Source organism: Schistocerca americana, chromosome X (assembly GCF_021461395.2).
Source record: "Schistocerca americana isolate TAMUIC-IGC-003095 chromosome X, iqSchAmer2.1, whole genome shotgun sequence".
Classification (NCBI taxonomy): domain Eukaryota; kingdom Metazoa; phylum Arthropoda; class Insecta; order Orthoptera; family Acrididae; genus Schistocerca; species Schistocerca americana.
The window spans coordinates 582,777,780-582,802,285 of NC_060130.1; the positions used below are offsets into that span (position 1 = coordinate 582,777,780).

General features: G+C 41.2%; 1 protein-coding gene across 2 annotated transcripts in view; it reads left to right on the plus strand.

Moving 5' to 3' along the window:
* Nucleotides 1-24,506, plus strand: part of LOC124555633 (calcyphosin-like protein) — a 332,295-nt gene that overhangs the window by 174,427 nt on the left and 133,362 nt on the right. For both annotated transcript variants that reach the window (XM_047129609.1, XM_047129608.1), the window contains exon 3: nt 3,731-3,908. In XM_047129609.1, the coding sequence (XP_046985565.1) occupies nt 3,731-3,908 (178 nt within the window). The remainder of the gene's footprint in view (nt 1-3,730; nt 3,909-24,506) is intronic.

Consider the following 24,506-nt stretch of genomic DNA (forward strand, 5'->3'; position numbering starts at 1 on the left):
GAAACACTGGAACACGTGAGGCAATACTGACCTTACGACTTACCTTAGAAGAAAGATTAAGGAAAGGCAAACCTACGTTTCTAGCATTTGTAGACTTAGAGAATGCTTTTGACAATGTTGACTGGAATACTCTCTTTCAAATTCTAAAGGTGGCAGGGGTAAAATACAGGGAGCGAAAGGCTATTTACAATTTGTACAGAAACCAGATGGCAGTTATAAGAGTCGAGGGACATGAAAGGCAAGCAGTGGTTGGGAAGGGAGTAAGACAGGGTTGTAGCCTCTCCCCGATGTTGTTCAATCTGTATATTGAGCAAGCAGTAAAGGAAACAAAAGAAAAATTCGGAGTAGGTATTAAAATTCATGGAGAAGAAATAAAAACTTTGAGGTTCGCTGATGACATTGTAATTCTGTCAGAGACAGCAAAGGACTTGGAAGAGCAGTTGAATGGAATGGACAGTGTCTTGAAAGGAGGATATAAGATGAACATCAACAAAAGCAAAACAAGGATAATGGAATGTAGTCTAATTAAGTCGGGTGATGCTGAGGGAATTAGATTAGGAAATGAGGCACTTAAAGTAGTAAAGGAGTTTTGCTATTTGGGGAGCAAAATAACTGATGATGGTCGAAGTAGAGAGGATATAAAATGTAGGCTGGCAATGGCAAGGAAAGCGTTTCTGAAGAAGAGAAATTTGTTTACATCCAGTATTGATTTGAGTGTCAGGAAGTCATTTCTGAAAGTATTCGTATGGAGTGTAGCCATGTATGGAAGTGAAACATGGACGATAAATAGTTTGGACAAGAAGAGAATAGAAGCTTTCGAAATGTGGTGCTACAGAAGAATGCTGAAGATTAGATGGGTAGATCACATAACTAATGAGGAAGTATTGAATAGGATTGGGGAGAAGAGAAGTTTGTGGCACAACTTGACCAGAAGAAGGGATCGGTTGGTAGGACATGTTCTGAGGCATCAAGGGATCACCAATTTAGTATTGGAGGGCAGCGTGGAGGGTAAAAATCGTAGAGGGAGACCAAGAGATGAATACACTAAGCAGATTCAGAAGGATGTAGGTTGCAGTAGGTACTGGGAGATGAAAAAGCTTGCACAGGATAGAGTAGCATGGAGAGCTGCATCAAACCAGTCTCAGGACTGATGACCACAACAACAACAACAACAATGCGGATGAGAAGGAAGATCAAACCTGTAAGTATTACCAGTACACGCAGATAAAGTATTACTAGTGTCCTGCCTGACATAGTCAAATAGTTTAAATGTTGGGCATGACGCTGGAAAACGTTCTCTCTTGCTGCTACTAGCTCATTCATTTTTTCCCACCGCGGTTGTCTCTTCTCACTGTCAATATCTCTCTCTTCCTCGTTGTCATGGTTACAGATTCTGTCTCTTATTATGACTGGCTTCACCCATTTCCACTTTCCCCTCCCTTTATTCCTCTCCCAATGGCACTGTCTTATTCACTCTCTTTAAAGCACTGTTCTGTCACTGTCAACTGTGTTCCACTGCCACTGTGTCCCTCCCTTTCTCTCACACTACAATTTTCTCTTTCCCTCTTTCTGTACCACAACCTCTGTTTACTGTCTTCCAGTACTTATATTTATTACTTATCCGTCTCTTTCCCACCGCTATTGCCTCATTCTCTCTCATCGTAAAAAAGCGCAAATATGTTCGCATTCCAAAATTTTTGGGAAAATTTTTAAAAGGTGCTGAGGAAAGTAGAATTAGGCAGTTGGTACCCCACTTTTCACTCAGTCTTTTAAACAGATCTTATTCGTCATTTTTTGTGCTCCGATTGGAGCATTTCTCCGCTGGCTCCCTTCTTTTCTCTGCTACAGCACGGCATGTCACTCATATGAAAATAACTCTATGGCCAAGTAAAATTTTAGTAGTTTACTTGTGTGAAACTGAAATGACGTAAAACTCGTGTTACATCTCAAACCGGATTTTACGTGCACAAAAATTTTGCATGCGTTCCCTGTACCCTTTTGATGATAAAGGGGACGCTTTAAAGCATATTTTTCCGTGCTACGCACTTTATAAACTACTTTTTCGTCTCACACCGGATTCTGCGTGCATATTTTCGTGTTCAAGTAGGGTAACTTCCAACCTTTGTATCTCATAATCAGATAAAGATACCAAGAAAATATTCGTGGTTTTTCGAGATCAGGATCTTAGGAGTATGTCGTAAAATTTTGAGCCATTTGCTGTGGGATCTGAGGGTCGTTTCGGTGCCAAAAAATCATGTTTTTGGTGTTTCTTGATAACTAATAAAGATTTTTGAAAACTGGAAGATGGAACCCCTAGCTAAATGCCTAGAGACTATACCTTTAAAATTTCGAGAGTTAGCTGCGGTTAGTTATTTAGATATCCACTATTGACGGTCAAAAAATGGTGAAAATCGCTTTTTTCAAGTTTTCTCAGAAATCGCTCATGGTGGCTCCATAAGCTCCTTAAGGCGCACCGTAGACCACACCTAATGCAAAAAGAACCAACAGATTTGCTCCATGTGACTGAGCTGGAGAAATTGTGCAGTATTCAAACTTTGATCCAGTACTATAGGACAGAAACAGTTAGACGATCCTTCTGTTGGGTATACAGATGGTCTAGCCCAAGGGGTATCCAAAACACTTGATACTACCTTTCTATCACCAGTAGAACCCGAGGTATTAGCTCCACTGTCGCATGCGTACCGGTTTAGTAGTAGAATTGGTATATTAGCTTCGATTTGGATTTCTCTTAACTTTTCACTTGTTGAACTCTCTAAATACGTTAAGCGCTTTTCTTCTTTAGCGCTTTCCAGTACCATACAGTCAACTTGGATGGAGACTCAGGCCTAGAAACAAGAGTACTGCTATGTTTGGCCAAACCAAATACCGTTCTGTTATCTAGAATGTGGCTTTCCAACGCGTCCCTTCAGCCTTTTAGAATACCTGCTATTTTCTGCTCTTGTCTCAAATGTATTTGACAGTCTCTCTGATCTTCATTACTGAGTTATTAATTACTAAATGTTCCTCATAAAGTGTTATAGGTAAGTATGATAGTAGAAATACTTTAAGAATCTTCTTTTTGCTAAGTTCGATAGGACGTGTGAAAAACAGTGATTTTCTACCTCTAATACCCAGTGGAAGTGTACATAAAATATACATGAAGTAGAAGTATACATAAAGCCCGATGTGTCATTGAAATTTGTCGATATAAAAGATATATCCGTAGTATAACATCGATGTGCGAACTTCGATATTATTTTTGTGAAAGATAGATATTTCAGCTACACTGATATATCATTGTCCTTCTAGTTTCGAAATAGAAACACTTCACCGATCGTCTCTAACCCTGCTTAGGCCGATAATATGTCATCCCAAGAAGCTTACCCCTTCTTTAAATATTCCCAATCTCTCCCGGTAATCAAACATAGTCAGAATCTCAAACTGACAAACAATACTGAAAACTGTTTGAACGAGGGGTTTATAAGTGACCACTTCCTCTGCTTAATTTCAAGTTCTTAGGATTCCTCCGATAGATATCACCGCCACATATTCATTCCCAATTTATTTTTTTCATTGCAAGTTCAAGCACACCTTGTGTACTACTTCTATTGCACCAGAAAAAGATGACTTCTTAGTGTCTTGTTTTATTCAAAGACACTTTTTTTCTAACTATTTGTACGCTACTTGATGTGACAATAAATGCATCAGTGTAGTTTGAAACTGTTCGCAGAATATTTCGTCGCATGGATGACGACGGCAGTAAGACGCTGAACCTGGAAGAATTTACAGAGGGCATGAATGATACCGGTATGGAGCTGTCAAAAGAAGAGGTCGAAGAACTCTTCAAGCGATTCGACAGGGATGGCAACGGTAGCATCAACATGGACGAGTTCCTTATCGCCATACGGGTGAGTTCCCTCAACATCGAAGATACTTCGTACAGCTAACGAACATTTGTAGCATTTCAGCTGAAAAGTAGCCAAAATTGCTTTTATATGAGTACTAGGACGACTTCACAAGTTATTACCATTAAAACCTCCACGCTGAGGAGGCTGTGCATATGTTGAACATTGATGCAGAAAGGCGCGTTACGCGTACTAGCACACTACAGTTGCCTGTGAAAGACGAGAGCTGCGGAAAAAAAGACACAATCCATGGTGATGTTGGACCAGAGAGTAAATGGAAAGCCGATTGTGAACGTTCACGAGCCCACGTCATTTTGGCGAAGGCAAGCATTCTTACCATGAGTGAAACAAAATTTCACTTAATGGAATGATCTGAAGGCACGCTATGGTGGATGTATTAATGTAAATTTTTGAAGCATTACAGTAGGAGTCGCCCGATGGAGCGCTATATTACAGCAAATGATTCCATTCCCGGAGCTAAAAGCACAAACTCGTAATCAGAACAACATACATCGAGTGCACGATTTTCCTTGAGCCTAGAGACAGAGAGAGAGAGAGAGGGGGGGGGGGGGGGGGAGAGGGAGAGAGAGACAGACTTTTGCTTAGGACCTTTTATAAGAAGCATTGCTTTGAGGCTTGTATTTTGTTGTCGACGATCACGTTTCGGACTCGATCCTCATTGATATTGCTTTTGTTTTCACACCTTTGGCAGTAAGTTTTACTTCATCAGTGTTCATTTAATTTTGTGCGAATCATGAAACTCATAAACTGTTCTTTTACAATCTTATTATCATTTGTGAGCTATCATCACCGCTGCGTGTAATTGTGTAATAGAGTCAGCTGCGATGAGTGACATTAAGAGCTATGTTTACGTTGTTGTGGATGTTCATGAAACTGAAACAAAACCCGGTTCTAGCAAATAAGCTGCTCTCCGACGAAATGTTCGAAATGAACGAAGGCTTTAAACTCACGGTACTAACATGGGTGAAGTATCAACCCAGTTGAAATCATACTCGGCTCAGTGTAGTTCCGCTATGTTTGCCATTTAACTGAAGATACTGGTGCCAAATCTAGTGGGTAGCGGCTGCATACTGCCCCCTCTCTCCATCTGCCAGTCAAATACCTGCAAAGAAAACATTTTCTCTGTCTGATTTGAACTGATTGTCAGCCGTGTTCAGCACCTTGGCTTTATTACGATTTTGAATCGCGGTCACGTTTACGAACTTAGTACATGTAACGTTTTTCTGATTCGAATATTTTTTTACTAACTGTAATAGTAGAGGGGACGCAACAACAGCTAGCAGGGCTCATGCATTTTGAAGGAGCGTGCTTACAAGGGAACCTCCCCATCGCACCCCCCCCCCCCCCCCCCCAGATTTAGTTATAAGTTGGCACAGCGGATAGGCCTTGAAAAACTGAACACAGATCAATCGAGAAAACAGGAAGAAGTTGTGTGGAACTATGAAAAAAAAAGTAAAATATACAAACTGAGTAGTCCATGCGAAGATATGCAACATCAAGGATAATGGGACGTAAGGAGTGCCGTGGTCCCGTGGTTAGCGTGAGTAGCTGTGGAACGAGAGGTCCTTGGTTAAAGTATTCCGTCTACCGAAAATTTTACTTTCTTTATTTTCGCAAAGTTATGATCTGTCCGTTCGTTCATTGACGTCTCTGTTCAGTGTAATAAGTTTAGAGTCTGTGTTTTGCGACCGCACCGCAAAACCGTGCGATTAGTAGACGGAAAGGACGTGCCTCTCCAGTGGGAACCAAAAACATTTGATCGCAAGGTCATAGGTCAACCGATTCCTCCACAGGAAAACACGTCTGATATATTCTATACGACACTGGTGACGGCATATGCGTCACATGACAGGAATATGTTGTCGACCCACCTAACTTGTACACTTGGCAAATGGGTGAAAAGATTCTACTACCTAGCCCGATTTAGGTTTTCTTGTGGATGTGATAATCACTCCCAAAAAGGTGATGAAAACATAAGAGTTTATCACATAAACTGAAAATAAAACTTTTCACTCGAGAGAAGACTTGAATCTAGGACCTCCTGTTCCGTAGCTACTCTCGCTAACCACGGGACCACGGTACTCCTTAACTCCCATTGTCCTTGATGTTGCCTATCTTCGCATGGACTACCCAGTTTGTATATTTTCTTATTTTTTTTCATAGTTCCACACAACTTCTTCCTATTTTCTCGATTGATCTGTGTTCAGTTTTTCAAGGCCTATCCACTGTGCCAACTTATAACTAAATCTGAGGGGGGTGCGATGGGGAGGTTTCCTTGTTAGAATACTAGCTGGATTCAGCCCATTTCACTGTGTACGTAATTTCCGTGAATCATTTAAGTGATTGTGCAGTAGAGTCTGTAACCGTAAAGACCTTGTTGTCAACAGGCATAAAATATTAATCTACAGGGTCTATTGCATTATTATGAGGTACGTAGTTGCGTTACATAATTTTGTGCCGTGCTGAATTTGCAACATAGCCTTTGTTTGATACTGCGACTTTACCTTCATATTGATATTTAGGTAAATGGGCCACCCGCGGCTCTGTTCACAAACGATGGCTCAATAAAGTCGTAGGGTCGTACAATTTGCTTTCATGCCTTGCAGCCAAACACGCGGCAAATAATATGTACCTGTGATCCTGCTGTCAAATAATCCATACATTGGTTAGAATTGCAAATTATTAAATAGTCAGAAATATAAAATAAAAGAAAAATGAATAATGAATAAAAAGGTTTTATTCTAACATCTGAAATTGATGCAGACGACTCAAAGAATTATGCTGAATGATTTTTATCCAAGTAAGTAATCTCAAATGAACGGGAAGTGGTCCTGCAATTAGATCACACACAGCCCACGTATAATAATTATGAATAATAGTTCGTTCATAAATAAATAAGTCAGGATTCTCGCTCGCGCATGTCCGCTCATATTAAATGATAGTAAAATTTTGTTAAATATTGGTTAAACAATTAAGTAGTCCTGCTTGATAGAAGCGTCTTTTGAAACTCTTTTCAATGGTGGTATCAGGTAATACATGCGATTGACCTCTTATAAATAACAGTGGTTTTTAATATCGATTATAATCATCATTTAAATAAAGTTACTTCCAAAAATAATAAAATACTCATAAAATAACTACACTAGAATGACAAGGTATGAGACATACATGCAGCACTCAGTTGGTGTGTTAGTGTGGAGAATATTGGAAGACATCGGCATAATGAAAAAGATATACAAACACAACAAATCAATAAAGAAAGTAAAAACAGATGAGGAGCTTTCAGGGATGATGTTCTGGAATTTTCCATCTCTGGCCACAGAGCTTGAGCTCACCTCGAGAGACTGATCGACATCTTCGCCGTGCCGACTCGCACCCAGCCAAGGAAGCAAGTTCACGTCTCCTCAATACCACCCCTAGACGCCAGAACAGCTAGCCTAAATACGTGTAACGTTACAATATTTACATATGTTTAACATCAAGATGTACAGTAAAAGTTGGCAATATTTGAGGGACTTTATAGAGAGACCCTTCTTCCGTCACATATCTGAAACAATTCAGCCTGTTTCACTGCCAGAAACTCCCATACAAGTATTGAATATTGTCACTGATGAAATAAAAATTTGTTATCTGTGAATATCCGTTATTTATCAGATCTTGGGTAGTTTGCATGTTCTTTTAGTTAGAATAACACATTTGCCATATGTCAACTAACAAAACAGCTATAGCCATACATTCACTCAGAGCATTTAGTCTTGGTAAATATTCAGCGGACGCAAAATTGAAAAGCGATGGATAAAAACCTCCACAAACGTAAATATTATCGTCGTCTAGGTTCTGGTTGGAAATGATATTAACGTTCATGCCTGGATCGACACATCGGATGAACATCTTCGTTGACAGAGCAGTGACTGAAGCACAAATTGAGATGAATGTTGTAACAAGAGTGTCAGTAAATAACGTTGGGAATCGCGTGCTGGAAACTGTACTATACAATAGGAAAACGCTCGCCATGCCTCCTTTCACACCGAGCAGATCGATTATTATTCCTGAGAGACAATCTCCACTCCTTCCAAATTAACAATGTAAGTGTAGACGAGATGTGGCTTGAATTCAAAGAAATAATAGCGGCAGCAATTGAGAGATTTATGAGAAATAAATTAATAAACGGCGGAGCTGATCCTCCTTGGTACACAAAACGGATCAGAAACGTGCCAAATTAAAAGATCCAAGATTTGCGATCTTTTACAGAAGCTCGAAATTTAGCGTGGACTTCAATACGAGGTGCTTATAACAGTTTCCACGACGAACCTTTGTTTCGAAATATGGCAGAAAATCCAAAGAGATTTTGGTCGTATGTGAAGCAAGCTAGTAGCAAGACACAATCAATGTCTCCTCTGCGCGATAGCAATGGAGATACTATCGATGAAAGTACTGCCAAAGCAGAGTTACTAAAACAGTCGTCCGAAAATTCCTTCACCAAAGAAGACCAAGAAAATATTCCAGAATTCGACTCAAGAACATGATTAACGTAGAAGTAGATATCCTCGGAGTGGCGAAGCAACTTAAATCACTTAATAAAAGTAAGCCTTCCGCTCCAGGTTGTACAACTGTTAGGTATCTTTCAGAGTATGCTGATACAATAGCTCCATACTTAACGATCATATATAACGGTTTGCTCGAAGTAAGATCCGTACCCAAAGACTGGAAAGGTCACACCAATATTCAAGAAAGGCAGTAGGAGTAGTCCACTAAATTACAGGCCCATATCATTAACGTCGATAAGCAGCAGGATTTTGGAACATATATTGTGTTCTAACATTATGAATTACGTCGAAGAAAACGGTGTATTGACACATGGTCAGTACGGATTTAGAAAACATCGTTCTTCTGAAACACAACTAGCTCTTTGTTCGCACGAAATGTTGAGTGCTATTGACTAGGGATTCAAATTGTTTCCGTATTTCTGGATTTCCGGAAGGCTTTTGGCACTGTACCACACAAGCGGCTTGTAGTGAAATTGCGTGCTTATGGAATATCGTATCAGTTATGTGACCGGATTCATGATTTCCTGTCAGAGAGGCCACAGTTCGTAGTAATTGACGGAAAGTCGTCGAGCAAAACAGATGTGATTTCTGCATTCCCCAATATGGTGTTACAGGTCCTTTTCTGTTGCATATCTATACAAACGATTTGGTAGACAATCTGAGCAGTGGTCTTAGATTGTTTGCAGATGACGCTGTCGTTTATCGACTAATAAAGTCATCAAAAGATCAAAACAAATTGCAAAAAGATTCAGAAAAAATATCTGATTGGTGCGAAAATTGGCAATTGACCCTAAATGAAAAAAGTGTGAGGTCATCCACATGAGTGCTAAAAATAATTCGTTACATTCGGTTACACGTTAAATCAGTCAAATCTAAAGGCCGTAAATTCAACAAAATACTTACGAATTGCAATTACGAACAACTTAAATTGGAAAGAACACATAGAAATTGTTGTGGGGAAGGCTAGCCAAGGACTGCGTTTTATTTGCAAGACACTTAGAAAATGTAACAGATCTACTAAAGAAACTGCCTACACTACGCTTGTCGGTCATCTTTTAGAATACTGCTGCACGGTGTGGGATCCTTACCAGGTAGGATTGACGGATTACATAGAAAAAGTTCAAATAAGGCCAGCGCGTTTTCTGTTATCGCGAAATAGGGGAGAGAGTTTCATTGTAATGATACAGAATTTGGGGTGGACATCATTACAAGAAAGGCGTTTTTCGTCGCGGCGGAATCTCCTCAGGAAAATCCAGTCACCAAGTTTCTCCTCCGAATGCGAAAATATTTTGTTGACACCGACCTACAAAGGGAGGAAACGATCACCACGATACAATAAGGGAAATCAGAGCTCGCACGGAAAGATATAGGTGTTCGTTTATTCCTCACGCTATACGAGATTGGAATAAAAGAGAATTGTAAATGTGGTTCGATGAACCCTCTGTCAGGCACTTAAATCTGATTTGCAGAGTATCCGTTTAGATGTGGATGTAGACTGCACAACGGAAGACTCGAAGTATGAATGGCGCAAATTTGTGTTTGGCAATGAGACCAGATTCAGCCTTGGCATCAGCGATACTCGCTTTTAATAGCAATGTAAACGAGGAGACGCACAGGACAAATTCTAGACAACGTAGTGTATTAGTTTAAAACACTGTGAAAACTGCAGAACACCCGCAGAAATTCCTCGAGTACATTCATTTCCATTCCTATAACGTCAGTGGCATGTCCGCTTTCAGGATGTCAGTATCCACGTACTATCATGCCCAAAAGTAACGGAACGATAGAGAACAATGTTCTGTATCACAATCAGTCCAGGCGATAATTAAAACCACGGTAATGCAAATATCAGGAAAAGTATTATTGGAAGTGCCACAGCCTTTTGCCCGCATCTCGTGGTCGTGCGGTAGCGTTCTCGCTTCCCACGCCCGGGTTCCCGGGTTCGATTCCCGGCGGGGTCAGGGATTTTCTCTGCCTCGTGATGGCTGGGTGTCGTGTGCTGTCCTTAGGTTAGTTAGGTTTAAGTAGTTCTAAGTTCTAGGGGACTGATGACCATAGATGTTAAGTCCCATAGTGCTCAGAGCCATTTGAACCATTTGACACAGTCTTTAACGCTTCCAAACTCAAATTTATTACAATAAATAACATATAAAAAAGCAACTGTTAAGTAACCACGAAGGATCTTAAATATTCTTTCATTCACAAATGACGAAGTGTGCAAATTTTTTAAGTTTGAAACGACTTGTAAAGTTTTGTGTTGGATAGGGATTGGAAACCAGCACCTAATCAATTGTTAGCTAAGCACAATATATTGGATACAGAAATTTTTCACTAGATGCGAGATGTTTGAAACTGGAATGACGAGACGGAGAAGTTTACCCTTACCGATATTCGAACCCGGCATCTATCGCTGTTGTTTTCTAGATACGAGTAGACATTAAATATCGGTATTTTAACTGAAGCGAGATGTTCGAAAATTTGAACTGGCAATAACAGGACGAAAAGTTGTGTGCTGACTGTGGGACGCAGCCTCACACATCATCGTTGCTGACTACACACGAAGAGACGTTAACTATCGAATTCTTTTTCACTAGTAGTAGGAGTGGTAGTTTGAGCCTGAAATGATATGAAAGTTTTATGTCTGACTGGGAGTCGAAAAGGGCGCCAATCTTTACTGTTGACAATATGCGGAGACACGTTAAAAATGGTTATTACTTTTGTCTTGTACCTGGTGTGAATGCTACAGCTCGAAGTGATATGACGAAGATTTTTGTGCCAGACTAAGATTTGAACCCAAACATGCGTCTTTTGTGGAGACCTTGAGGAGGATTGGAAATAGGGAAAATAGCTAAATGACGGAACTGTACGGTCCCGAAGGGCCTAAATCCCATGAAAGAGGAGATATGAGTTAGAATCACAGTCCAACACCAATATTTTCAACATCTCAAGTACAAATAAATAAAAAATAAGTGTCCTGTTATATTACATAAAGAATGGTTCATTAATGAAATAAAACTTCTGGTGTAAGAAAGCTTGCCGATGACAGAGATTCTGCTTGCCGCAATTTCCGCCTCTGCCTTGTTATTTATTACCCAACCAGCTCCGACTTTCCTCCACTCAGTAGCCGAAGAACATACTCTTTAATGCGGACTTGGAACCATGATGCCACCCTGATTTGTTCAACTAGCATTATCAGAGTTGAAGTGGGGCTGCTTGAGCCTGTTAGAAATGGTTGTCTGAAGTGTGGTCGAACGCAGCCTTTAAACACATGGAGACAAAATCATTGCCACAGACCACCGGACTACATTCATAGCTGTCTCATGATTTTGTCGTAACGAAGGGTACTCCATATTTGATGAGAAATCTGTCTTCCTGAAGGTGATTACAGTCTGTACAAAACACTCGTTTCCTTTTTCGTCTCTATCGCCATTCACTAGCTGCCTTGTCTACCGAAACGAAGTGAGTGACGTAATGATCAGCACACTAGATTCACGTTTAGATTTTCTGTGATTTATCTAAATATCTCCACGCAAATGTCAGGATGGTTCCTTTGAAAGGGCACGACCAAGTTCCAGGTTCAACATTATCCTGCTAAATTCACTTGTTATTGCCAATAAATATTCTGCATGATTCTCATTTGAGGTATAATACTGTGTCATCAAATTTATGATTTAGTTCCAGGAAGGGCTTTCCACGCAGAATTTACAAATAGTGTCATATTTTACGGAGCAGATGATCTGTGTTATCAATTACTATGGGATTGAGAGCATACGGCACGTAGTACTGGTTTGCTAGCTTAGTGGTAACACCACCACTTTGTGGAGAGGAAAATGTGTTAGTTATCGTTGTAACCCAAATGGAGATGTAGATAAATTATTAGCTTCTGTCTCTCCACTTACCGAATTACAAGCTTCCAGTTCGGAAATAAGTAGGGAGATCTTAACTTCTCCATCTTAATTCTTCTCGCAGCTTCGATTTACTACTCCATAGACAGAAAGGTGAAAAATTTAAGGAATTGCGACATTGCACAGTTGCCAAAACTTACATTTTTCTGCTTATACCGATATTATTTTTAGTTTCTTTTTGAATAAACAATTTGATTGATTTCATGTGTGACAGTGCATAATACACTGTGTTAACTGCGTTGCCCTTTCGTTCTACTATCACAGCCAGATTTACATATTTTTATGATGGTCCAGAAATGCTTCTTGGGTAGGTCACGTACTACACGATGGCGAAAGTGCCTAATATCTTACTAATGGATGACGTATTGGGAAGGCTCGTATTACATAAACAATTTGTTTTATTACATTAGACTTTCGTCGTGAGGTTATCATGGTATGCTGTTATTCATTTTTATTAGAGCAGCGTATATTTTGTATAGCGCTTTTCGTCGGTTTATTAAGTATAACAGGAAAATGTAAAGAGAGAAATTAATGGTCAACAACGTATTCTCTCACATAAAAGTATGATGCTCGAACGTTTTTTGGATTCCACGCCTGTAGAAAACCTTCTGGTTCAGAGATAAAGATAACCTCAAAAAAAAAAGTGCGTTTTCGTCTGCAAAGATATTTTGTTGAGGTAGTTCGATAAGGAGCGAGAAAGGTAAACGTTTGATGAACAAGATTAGAAGAATAAGTGTGATAGGAATAGGTTCCCAACCGAACTCCTGCATAGGTTGTTTTGTGAAGTCAGCAGAGTGCGGAACTTAATTCTCGTACAGTAGCAGCATTTGATTCAATTTCCTTGGTCGGTTTTCTTATACTGCGACCGCAAGGCGCCTCTGTTGTTGGCAACATATGCCAACCGCAGTGGACATACGCTTTGGAATCAGTCCATAAGACAAAGTACCTTTTCTTGCCACTAGATGAATAACATTACATTTTGTATAATTACATTTGCATCTGCTTCAGATATGTTTTGGTAGGTCCAACCATTACTTTCTTTTTATGAAGTTAACACAGGGTGGTTCAAATCACCGTCTGGCCTTTCTGATTTAAGATTCCAGTTATTTATTCAGATCGAATCACGCAAATGCTGGATTGTTTCCTTCAAAAGGACATAGCCGATTTCCTTCACCGTTCTGCTGAATGCTAGCTTCTGCTTCATATATAATGATCTCATCGCCAATGTGATGTTTAACTCTAATCACCCTTCATTTTTTTTCTCACATATTGCCCACTGAATACAAGCGTCTCTCGAAAGTTAAATGGTTGCAGTTCATCACATTTACCAATAATCGGGTCGACCATAGTGGTAAACTGTAAAACCGTCCTTCATCAAAGCCCATTAGTCTTCTTGAATGTTGCAAATTATCCACGTCAAGAAGATTCTATTTGAAGCTAGAAAAAAAGTGAAATGACTGTGTGATATTGATGGCCGGGAGGCCCCGTCCGGGGATGTTTGGCCGCCACATTTAATAAGCCACGGCAAGAACAATCTCATACACACACACATATATATATGTATTACAACTTCAGTACCTATAACGAGATATGTGCAATGTTCAATGGTCACAACGTTTTTATATGGACGAAATGCAGCTTACAAAGTAAAGATTATTTCAGCTTTGCGTTTACACTGTGCCATATTTACCACAAGACCACTAAAACGTTCAGCACCACAGCAGAAATTCCCGCGTCCTAGCGTGCTGCCATTTCACTCAAATGTCCGTTATGTGATTCTATTTCAGTGAGTACAAAATGAAGTCGAAAGTATGCATTGGGTAACCGAGGCAGCTGGGAAATGGCGATGCGGACGAACAAGTAAAAGAATGTTTTAACACGTTGTAACCCAGAATTCTCATCCAGAGTGGAGCAACCTTCGTTACTAAAAAATTATCAGCCAGTTTGGTGGTCTGTTGGAATGTTTCTGGCAATGTATGATTGAGGTCTGGGTTCGATTCGTACTTCAGGCTACCATTGGACTTGCGCGAGCAAATTCTCGTCGCCTATGGCAACCCCAATTGAACAACGTAGGGTTGCATAATGGTTCCATATCCACATTAAACGTGATGCCCCTTCACTATCGACTGGAGGGGAGTCGGTGTAAGTTGGGCAATGACAGAGGCGGAAGTCGCGGCAAGTAGTAACTTTGCCACCAATAAGGTTTCTTACACCAGACCATTTAAAAAAAATGGTCATTGATGTAAGTGTAAGGATCAATACCTAAGAAGCTGAGGTTATCTTTGCCTCGTCATCATGTTTATCTATGTATTATCATCTTTGGGAATCAATAATGTAGTTGAAAATGAGCTTACAACCCGAAACCTAGGTTGTGCAATAACATTACGAGGTGCATTCAAGTTCTAAGGCCTCCGATTTTTTTTCTAATTAACTACTCACCCGAAATCTATGAAACTGGCGTTACATCTCGATGATAATCGCCCTGCAGATGTACACATTTTTCACAACGCTGACGCCATGATTCCATGGCAGCGGCGAAGGCTTCTTTAGGAGTCTGTTTTGACCACTGGAAAATCACTGAGGCAATAGCATCATGGCTGGTGAATGTGCGGCCACGGGGAGTGTCTTTCATTGTTGGAAAAAGCCAAAAGTCACTAGGAGCCAGGTCAGGTGAGTAGGGAGCATGAGGAATCACTTCAAAGTTGTTATCACGAAGAAACTGTTGCGTAACGTTAGCTCGATGTGCGGGTGCGTTGGCTTGGCGAAACAGCACACGCGCAGCCCTTCCTGGACGATTTTGTTGCAGTGCAGGAAGGAATTTGTTCTTCAAAACATTTTCGTAGGATGCACCTGTTACCGTAGTGCCCTTTGGAACGCAATGGGTAAGAATTACGTTCAAAATAGGTCAAATGGCTCTGAGCACTATGCGACTCAACATCTTAGGTCATAAGTCCCCTAGAACTTAGAACTACTTAAACATAACTAACCCAAGGACATCACACACACCCATGCCCGAGGCAGGATTCGAACCTGCGACCGTAGCAGTCCTGCGGTTCCGGACTGCAGCGCCAGAACCGCACGGCCACCGCGGCCGGCGTAAGAATTACGCCCTCGCTGTCCCAGAACATGGACAGCATCATTTTTTCAGCACTGGCGGTTACCCGAAATTTTTTTGGTGGCGGTGAATCTGTGTGCTTCCATTGAGCTGACTGGAGCTTTGTTTCTGGATTGAAAAATGGCATCCATGTCTCATCCATTGTCACAACCGATGAAAAGAAAGTCCCATTCCTGCTGTCGTTGCGCGTCAACAATGCTTGGCAACATGCCACACGGGCAGCCATGTGGTCATCCGTCAGCATTCGTGGCACCCACCTTTAAGACATTTTTCGCATTTCCAGGTCATCATGCAGGATTGTGTGCACAGAATCCACAGAAATGCCAACTCTGGAGGCGATCTGTTCAACAGTCATTCGGCGATTCCCCAAAACAATTCTCTCCACTTTCTCGATCATGTTGTCAGACCGGCTTGTGCGAGCCCGAGGTTGTTTTGGTTTGTTGTCACACGATGTTCTGCCTTCATTAAACTCTCGCACCCACGAACGCACTTTCAACACATCCATAACTCCATCACCACATGTCTCCTTCAACTGTAGATGAATTTCAATTGGTTTCATACCACGCAAATTCAGAAAACGAATGATTGCACGCTGTTCAAGTAAGGAAAACGTCGCCATTTTAAGTATTTAAAACAGTTCTCATTCTCGCCGCTGGCGGTAAAATTCCATCTGCCATACGGTGCTGCCATCTCTGGGACGTATTGACAATGAACGCCGCCTCATTTTAAAACAATGCGCATGTTTCTATCTGTTTCCAGTCTGGAGAAAAAAAATCGGAGGCCTTAGAACTTGAATGCACCTCGTAATAATAAATTGTGAAACGAGCCTAAAAACAGGGTTTGTTTAGTTAATTTACAACGTTTCACCAAGACTCCGCAGTTGATTCAATTAAAACAAATCTAGAAACTTTAGTGGGTAGTCGTTTGGATCTGCTTAACAGGATTGTATCACCAACTGAAGCTTTACGTCGATCTCCTGGAATACCTGAACTCGTCAGACAACTCATGGTGCGTTTCTGCACATTTTATTATGATCCTTTCGGTCGACGTGTTGCCTAGATCCAGTAAGGAAATAATTCTGCGGTATTACATACAACACAGTAACATAGTTGTTGTACTACTTCTTTTTGTAGGTTTTCATTGTTTGTTCCAGTTGTGCGTTTTCGGAAATGAGTATCTCGCACGGTGACGGGAGATGTCATTAGACAGGGCGAGTTCTGGAATCGTGAGTCCATACCAACTGCTGCTAGAGCCGCACACTCCGAATTTGCGATAACGCAACATCTGTAGTGAACATCAGTGAAAAAAGCAGTCCCCATTAAGAAGATCGTCATTTACACTTATTTTCATTGCTCGTTTGATGACAACTCCAGCATTTGCCACAAGGTCCTTTCACTGGAATAAATTCATCAACTGATTGGAACACTCACTTCCGAATAGACGCGATTGGTTCACCTGATGTTCGGCCAACAGATCCTGAGTCAATAAGAGATTAATTTCTGCAGGATACCTCTATTTACCGAGCGGGATGGCGCAGTGGTTAGACACTGGACTCGCATTCGGGAGGACGACGGTTCAATCCCGCGTCCGGCCATCCTGATTTAGGTTTTCCGTGATTTCCCTAAATCACTCCAGGCAAATGCCGGGATGGTTCCTCTGAAAGGGCACGGCCGACTTCCTTCCCAATCCTTCCCTAATCCGATGAGACCGATGACCACGCTGTCTGGTCTCCTTCCCCAAACCAACCAATCAACCGACCACTATTTTGCCTGAATGTTACGTGTAGGAAATTTGTCGAAAGTTTGCATCAAGACGATGATGATTTCGTCAGAGCAATTCACCGAAAACGCCTACATTCGCATACATTGTATCTCATAGGTGATTTCAGTAGTCCTTGCTCTTTCTACTAGAGCATTCTTGTTATTTCTGTTGTAACTTCCCAGGAACGGACAGTTACAATTCATCACTGGACCTCAGTTTCATTTAGTTTTCAATAAAACTGCAAAGAAAAGTACACTGATGTTAATGAAAACTGCAACACCAAGAACGCATGAAGCGACCGAAAACAAAACTGGAGAATGAGTAGACCAGTTGAGATCTACCTAATACACATTTTTGCCGAGTAAACTAGTCCCCATGAATACACATTTGAAGATTTCCAAATTAACAACTCCCAGGGATATACTTACCTTTTTGATAACGTAGTTTATTTCAGAAGTGCAGGTTCACGACGTCTTTTGATCTTTTGGTTTATTTACTGATACGTCACTACTGAATAACGAAAGAAATTTTATGTAATGTTTGATTGTTTTTTCACTTGTAGCTCCAATAAAAAACATACGAATGACATACACCAATATTGGCTTATAATTACAAGATCGCTGGCACAGTGTTGTCATCACAAAATCTTTTGAAACGAAATTATTTACCCAGCTCAAGTGTCACATTTTTTCAACCTTCCCTTGATGCTGCCAACCACATACTGATTCCTTCCATCAAGGCAGCTTATTTTGAGATGCTGGTTTGTGGCTTCACCCAACCCATACATCATAATTTCATATCTTTTAGTTTACTTGATATTTTACATAATTTTAAATTAAGCTGGAGGTACAGTTTTCTGCATGATTCTCTGCATCATAATAGAAATGGAAATTGCTAGCAGAGTGCCCATTCTGTATTCATGCAAATAACGTTCATAATACACTCTACGATAAAAAAAGTGCACCACGGAGGAGTTATCCGAATGGGACGCAAATCGGTAGAGGTGACGTACATTACAGACAAACAAATGATTAAAGTTTCAGAAAAACAGAAGATTTATTCAAGAGAAAGAGTTTCACAAACTGAGAAAGTCAATAACACGATGGTCCACCTCTAGTCCCTATGAAAGCAGTTATTCAGTTTGGCATTGATTTGCAGCTTTGTTGGATGTCCTCCTGAGGGATATCGTGCCAATTTCCGGCCAACTAGCGAATTAGATCGCCAAAATCCCGAGCTCGTTGGAGGACCATGCCAATAATGCTCCAAACGTTCTGAATTGGGGAGAGATCTGGCGAGCTAGCTGGCCAAAGTAGAGTTTGGGAAACACAAAGACAAGCAGTATAAATTCTCACCGTGAGCTGTAGGGGTGCCGCGGATGACAACCAAAGAGGTCTTGCTATGAAATGAAGTGGTACCCCAGACCATGACTCCCAGTTGTCAGGCGGTATGGCGGATGACAGTCAGGGTTGAATCTCACCACTGTCTGGGACGTCTCTAAACATGCCCCGCTGCTCATGGGGGCTTGGAATCTCATTGACTGGAGTGGAATTGTCTTCAGTGATAAGTCCTGATTCGAACTGAGCCCGATGGTCAAGAAAGACTTGTCTGGAGACGCCCCGGATAATAGTGGGATATATACGTGACTGCCACCCGCCATTTGCCCCGAAAACCTGGAGCGGTGCTCTGGGCTGCCATTTCATTTCACAGCCGGACCCCTTTGGCTGTCATCCGTGCCACCGTTACAGCGCAGTGGTATGTCGACGTTATTCTACGCCCCGTTTTGTTGCCTGTCGCGGTAAGCCAACCTGGGCCTACATTTCAACCAGATAATTGCCTCCTGAACACGGAAGGAGATTGTGCTATTTGTCCTCGTGCCTGCCAAACCCTGCCTTGGTCAGAAAAGTCGCCGAGTCGCTCCCCAATTTGTATGTTGGGAGCATTATGTGGAGGGCCCTCCAAGCATCTCGGGATTTTGACTATCTAACACGTCAGTTAGATAGAATTTACCACAATATCCCTCAGGACATCCAACAACTCTGTCAATCAGTGCCAAGCCGAATAATGCTTGCATAAGGGCCAGAGGAGCCAACACGTTATTGAATTGCTCAATTTAAGAAGCTCTTTCTCTTGAATAAATTATCCAATTTTCATTAAATTGTAATCATTTGATGTCTGTACATGTACGTCACCTCTACGATTTCGGTCCCTTTCGGATGATTTCCTCTTGACGGGTCGTTCCTTTATGTCTTAGAGTTGCCATTCATTGCACTCAGTTGACGTGAAGACAAATTGGCTAGAAACATACGAATCTAGAGTCTGATTTTGGTAAGATAATGTTTAATGAAAGTCATCTGTATACTATTATTGATGTGTCAATTAATTAATATTAATAAAATATATTCTTCATTTGAAACTAGTTGTTTGAATCTAGTCATTCCGACCTACTGCGATTGCTCAGTTGTTTCACATGGCTGTTTTCGGGAATAGTAAAAAATAACGGGACCATTTCTCTTACAACAAGCTTAGTAGGATTATCTACTGGAAGCTATCCACTACAAAACACACTCACTCTTGCGCGTAAGATGTGGTTCTCAGTTTCTATAAATGTTAACTAAAGTAGGCATAATTCTAAGAAGGAAGCCGAAAGCGAAATCTTGAACTACACCTAGACAACCTATAGAACAAATTTTAGTAAATTGATTGATATGAAGAGAGATGGATAATTTCAAGAAATTGTATGTTGTAGCCGAGCGTGTCAGTTACGCCACACCAGAACCACCTTTTACTATGCGAAAATTGAGGTTATAGGAACAAAGAGCTTTAGTCGGAAGCAATCGATCTGAATTCAAACGACTGCTTGAAGTCAATGTTTCACTATTAAAGAAAGGTGTATTCAACCAAATTATATCACAAAATGTACCGACAACAAGCAATTAAGGTTACAGAGAGTTATTGTGCACGCAGGCTCAGTGTTAGTCCATTCTTAGTTAGTTAAGGGCTGTGAATCGAAGTGGAAATGTCAAAAACAGCTTGTTTACAACATCAAAAGGTTCAAATGCATGCGGGTTAGAAGAGTGATTTGTGTATAACCTGTGAGTAGAAGAGGAGAATAGGCATCGATGAGCATACTATGTGATGCAATTAGATTACACTATTGAGATTACAGCCATCTTGTCGACTTGGCCGTAACAGGCTATAAAACTTTGTCCATAGATTTGGTTTGACGCTGGAGCACTGCAATGCCTCTCTGCGTCGACGGGTCGATGATGTCTGGGGCGGACTGCAAGCCTTTGTGTCGACCCTCGTTCTCCAGGAATCAGAAATGTCTTACTCGGCAAGGGGCACGTGAACACCATCGTTGTTGGGACGAATGACAGTAGGTAGTGTTTTCAGACTAATCCCCATGCAAGAGGAGAATAGTAGATTTTGAAATGTTGTGCTGCAGGAGAATACTAAAGATTCGATAATTAGATCGGATAATTAATGAAGAGGTACTGATTCAAATTGAGAAGAAAAGAAATTAGTGGCATAACTTGACTAAAACAAGGGATCGGTTAACAGAACACATCCTGAGCCATCGAGGGATCGTCAGTTTGATAATGGAGTGAAGCTGAGGGGGTAAAAATTATAGAGGGAGAGGGAGACCTTGCTACAATAAGCAAATTCATATGGATTTAGGTTGCAGCAGTTATTCAGAGGCCGGCCGTTGTGGCCGAGCGGTTCTAGGTGCTTCAATCTGGAACAGGGCGACCGCTACGGTCGCAGGTTCGGATCCTGCCTCGGGCATGGATGTATTTGATGCCCTTAGGTTAGTTAGGTTTCAGTAGTTCTAAGTTCTAGGGGGCTGATGACCTCAGATGTTAAGTCCCATAGTGCTCAGACCCATTTGAACCAGTTATTCAGAAATGAAGGGGCTTGCACAGGATAGATGAGTGTGGAGAGCTGAATAATGACCAGTAATAGGCTCGGTGGAAGTTAAAGACGATGACTACTGATGCTGCATACGCCTGTAGCAAGCCAGAACGGCTGGTTGTGCTGGTGGAGACACAGATGCATGACTCAGCTGCATCCTTGTTACGACGTCAAGTAGTGTTGAAGAGGTCAGCGGTAACACATATACACTATCTGATCAAAAGCATCCGGACACCTGTTAGTGGACATTAATATGGAATGTGTCCAACCATCGCCTTTATGGCGGCTTGAACATTGCTAGATGCACTTTCAATGACGCGTCTGGATGTCTGTGGAGGAGTATCAGCCCATTCGTCCTGAAGAGTCGAAACGAGACAGGGTAGCGATATTCGGTAGCTTGGGTCTGGAGCGAAGTTGACGTTCTAACTCGTCCCAAAGGCATTCAGTTGGATTCAGCCGAGTCCATTGCAGGAACATTACTAAAAAAAAAAAAAGTTTCAAATGGCTCTAAGTACTATGGGACTTAACATATGAGGTCATCAGTCCCCTAGACTTAGAACTACTTAAACCTAACTAACCTAAGGACGTCACACACATCCATGTCCAAGGCAGGATTCGAACCTGCGACCGTAGCAGCAGCGCGGTTCCAGACTGAAGCGCCTAGAACCGCTCGGCCACAGCGGCTGGCACATTATTTTCCACAGATCATTGCCTCACGAGAAAATGCATTGTAATGCTGATACAATCATCGTCTCTGAATTGTTCGACTAATGTACACAGTATAAAATGCTATAAAATGTGTTCGTATCCGACCACATTTAGTGTTTTCTTAAGCAAAATGAGACCACACCCTAACCACGAAAAAATCCCTATATTAGAACACCTCCATCTCTGTACTATACTGTTTGTACTACACAGAATGGCAGGTAACGTTCTCCAGGCATTCGCTAAACTCAAACTCTTCCATCTGATTGGTACGGGGTTTAGCGACATTCATCACTCCAAATCACTCTTTTCCAGTAATACACTGCCCACTGGTGTCGCTCTTTACATCGCCTCAAGCGTTCCTTAGCACTGACTACCGAAACGTGCAGCTTATAAGGAGCTATTTGAACACAGTACCCTATTCTTTTTTACTTCCTACACACAGTCAGTGTGCTAGCCGGCCTGCTGGTAGTTCCACAATGTTCGATAGTCCCTTTCTGTCAGTACATGAGGTCTATCTGGTCTTGGTTTCACAGTGGTCGTTCCTTCGCGTTCCCACTTCACGGGCACATCATCGACAGTCGACTTGTGCAGCTGTAGAAAGGTTGAAATGTCTGATGGATTTGTTTCTCGGCTGATATTCAACTACCAGTCCACGTTCGAAATCTACTGAGCTCTGCTGTTACTGCTTCTCTACCTACAACGCAATACTTCCCGCCTCACTTTATACTGGCGGGTCCGCCTCTCGTGGCATCTAGTGATTAGTTCCACTTTCCGTAGTAGTGTCCGGATATTTTTGATCAGATAGTGTTCGTAATGAGGTGCCAGAAAAGTGGCATAGCCTACTTCCTAGCCATGCCACGTCTAGTAGTCCATCGAGGGCATGAATCCTAGAATTATCATTGTGAATCAGGATTTCAAGCAGATATTTAAATTTTTCAGTCTTCCAAACACAGTTCTCCCGTTCTCAGTCTTTGTGATAAAGGTATTCTTTGCTAAACCAACGTACTTGGTCCTTCCGGAGGAGTTTTTTCTTCCGTATATTCACTAGCCTGTCTGCGAAAAACACGATGTCAGTTGGTAAAGGACAGATAAACAAATGTGATGACTGATGTTTTGTGTCAAACTCCTTGTTTAGGCTGTTTCTGTCAAGGTGCTTCCTGTAGCATCTGAAAGGCTGTAAACAGCCTCTTATGAGTAATGATGATAGGCAGCACAGTGGAAGTATTTTCATGCTTTGCCGTTCACGAAGCGTGTATGATTCTCCTTGATGCCACCCCACAGAAAGTTACGGGCGTGGCACATGTAAGACAGCGGCACGCGTCGTTGATAACAATGTCTGTGGTTCCGGCTGACGCGAATCATTCTTTTATTTCCGGTGGCTGGTCGAGGAGCAGAAAACTGTTGGTCGTCACTTAACGTAATTGTTCACTCACATGATGACAGCAGTTATTCCTGTCTTCTGGACCGTGGCTAAACCGATATTCTCAACTAATGAAGTCCACGATTCCTTGTAAATACAGGTTCTAAAAATCATGTTCGACACAAGAAAATTAAAGTCTCAATACAAAATGTAAGTTATTACTCGAAATACCATACCTTTCACGCCCATGACACGAAAAGTGAAAATGGAAGATTCTAATTAAGGAATTTAGCTTTCAAGGTTTCGTAGTTGGAGATGAGCATCAACCGAAATAATAATACCATAATCTTATAAGAGTCACCTTTTAGGAAAACAAACAAATCTAATTGTAACTTCAATGGAAATTCCCACACTTAAATATCAAAAGAAGGATGCAAAATTGGAGTTTAACATCCCGTCCATGATGACGTCATTTTAGATGGAACAGGGGCTCGGATAGAGTAAGGATGGGGAGAGAAAGCGTTCGTGTCCTTTTTGAGTTAACCATTCCAGTACGTTCCTTGATCGATTTACGAAAATCATGGAAAATCTTAATCATGATGATCGGACGAGAGTTTGAACCCACTTCTCGAAAATGCGTGTAGGAAGCTTTACCTCCGCACTACCCCCTCAGTTTATTAGCCTGCGTGCTCACAGGCTTCTTGAATTGCTGGCTGTATACTTTGATGTGTAACAAAGTATTTGTTAAAAGTCAGGATCACATTATAAATTTTTGACAACTGCCATTTCCGGTTTTTTTTTGCGATCTTCTTCACATCTTACACTATATCTCCGAGTATGCTGTATAAAACAATCATTGGATTAACCTATTATTGTCGCAGTGGAATATATGAACATGGTTGCCTAAAAAAAACGAATTCGGTGATTAGCGAAAGTTGGTATTGTGATCCTGGCTATTAATATATATTCTGTTAGCATAAGATTCGTCACTGTGGTCTACTACAATCAATGTATTTTTCTGTAAAATTTTTATTTTTATTGGTTATCAAAATGTACTCCTTCAGTTGGTTCTATCAGTAATTTCCAGACGCTAACATTTAGTGATTTTGCAAGCGGCGTTCAATAAGTAATGCAACTTATTTTTTCGTCCAACTTCGGTTTAAAAAAGGGCGGAATTTGTTCTGGGATATATTACCGCGTCAGCCCCTATAGTTTCATTAAGCTCCACTAGGTGGTGGCTCTGTACGTCTGTGACGGAGGTGAGTTTCAAAC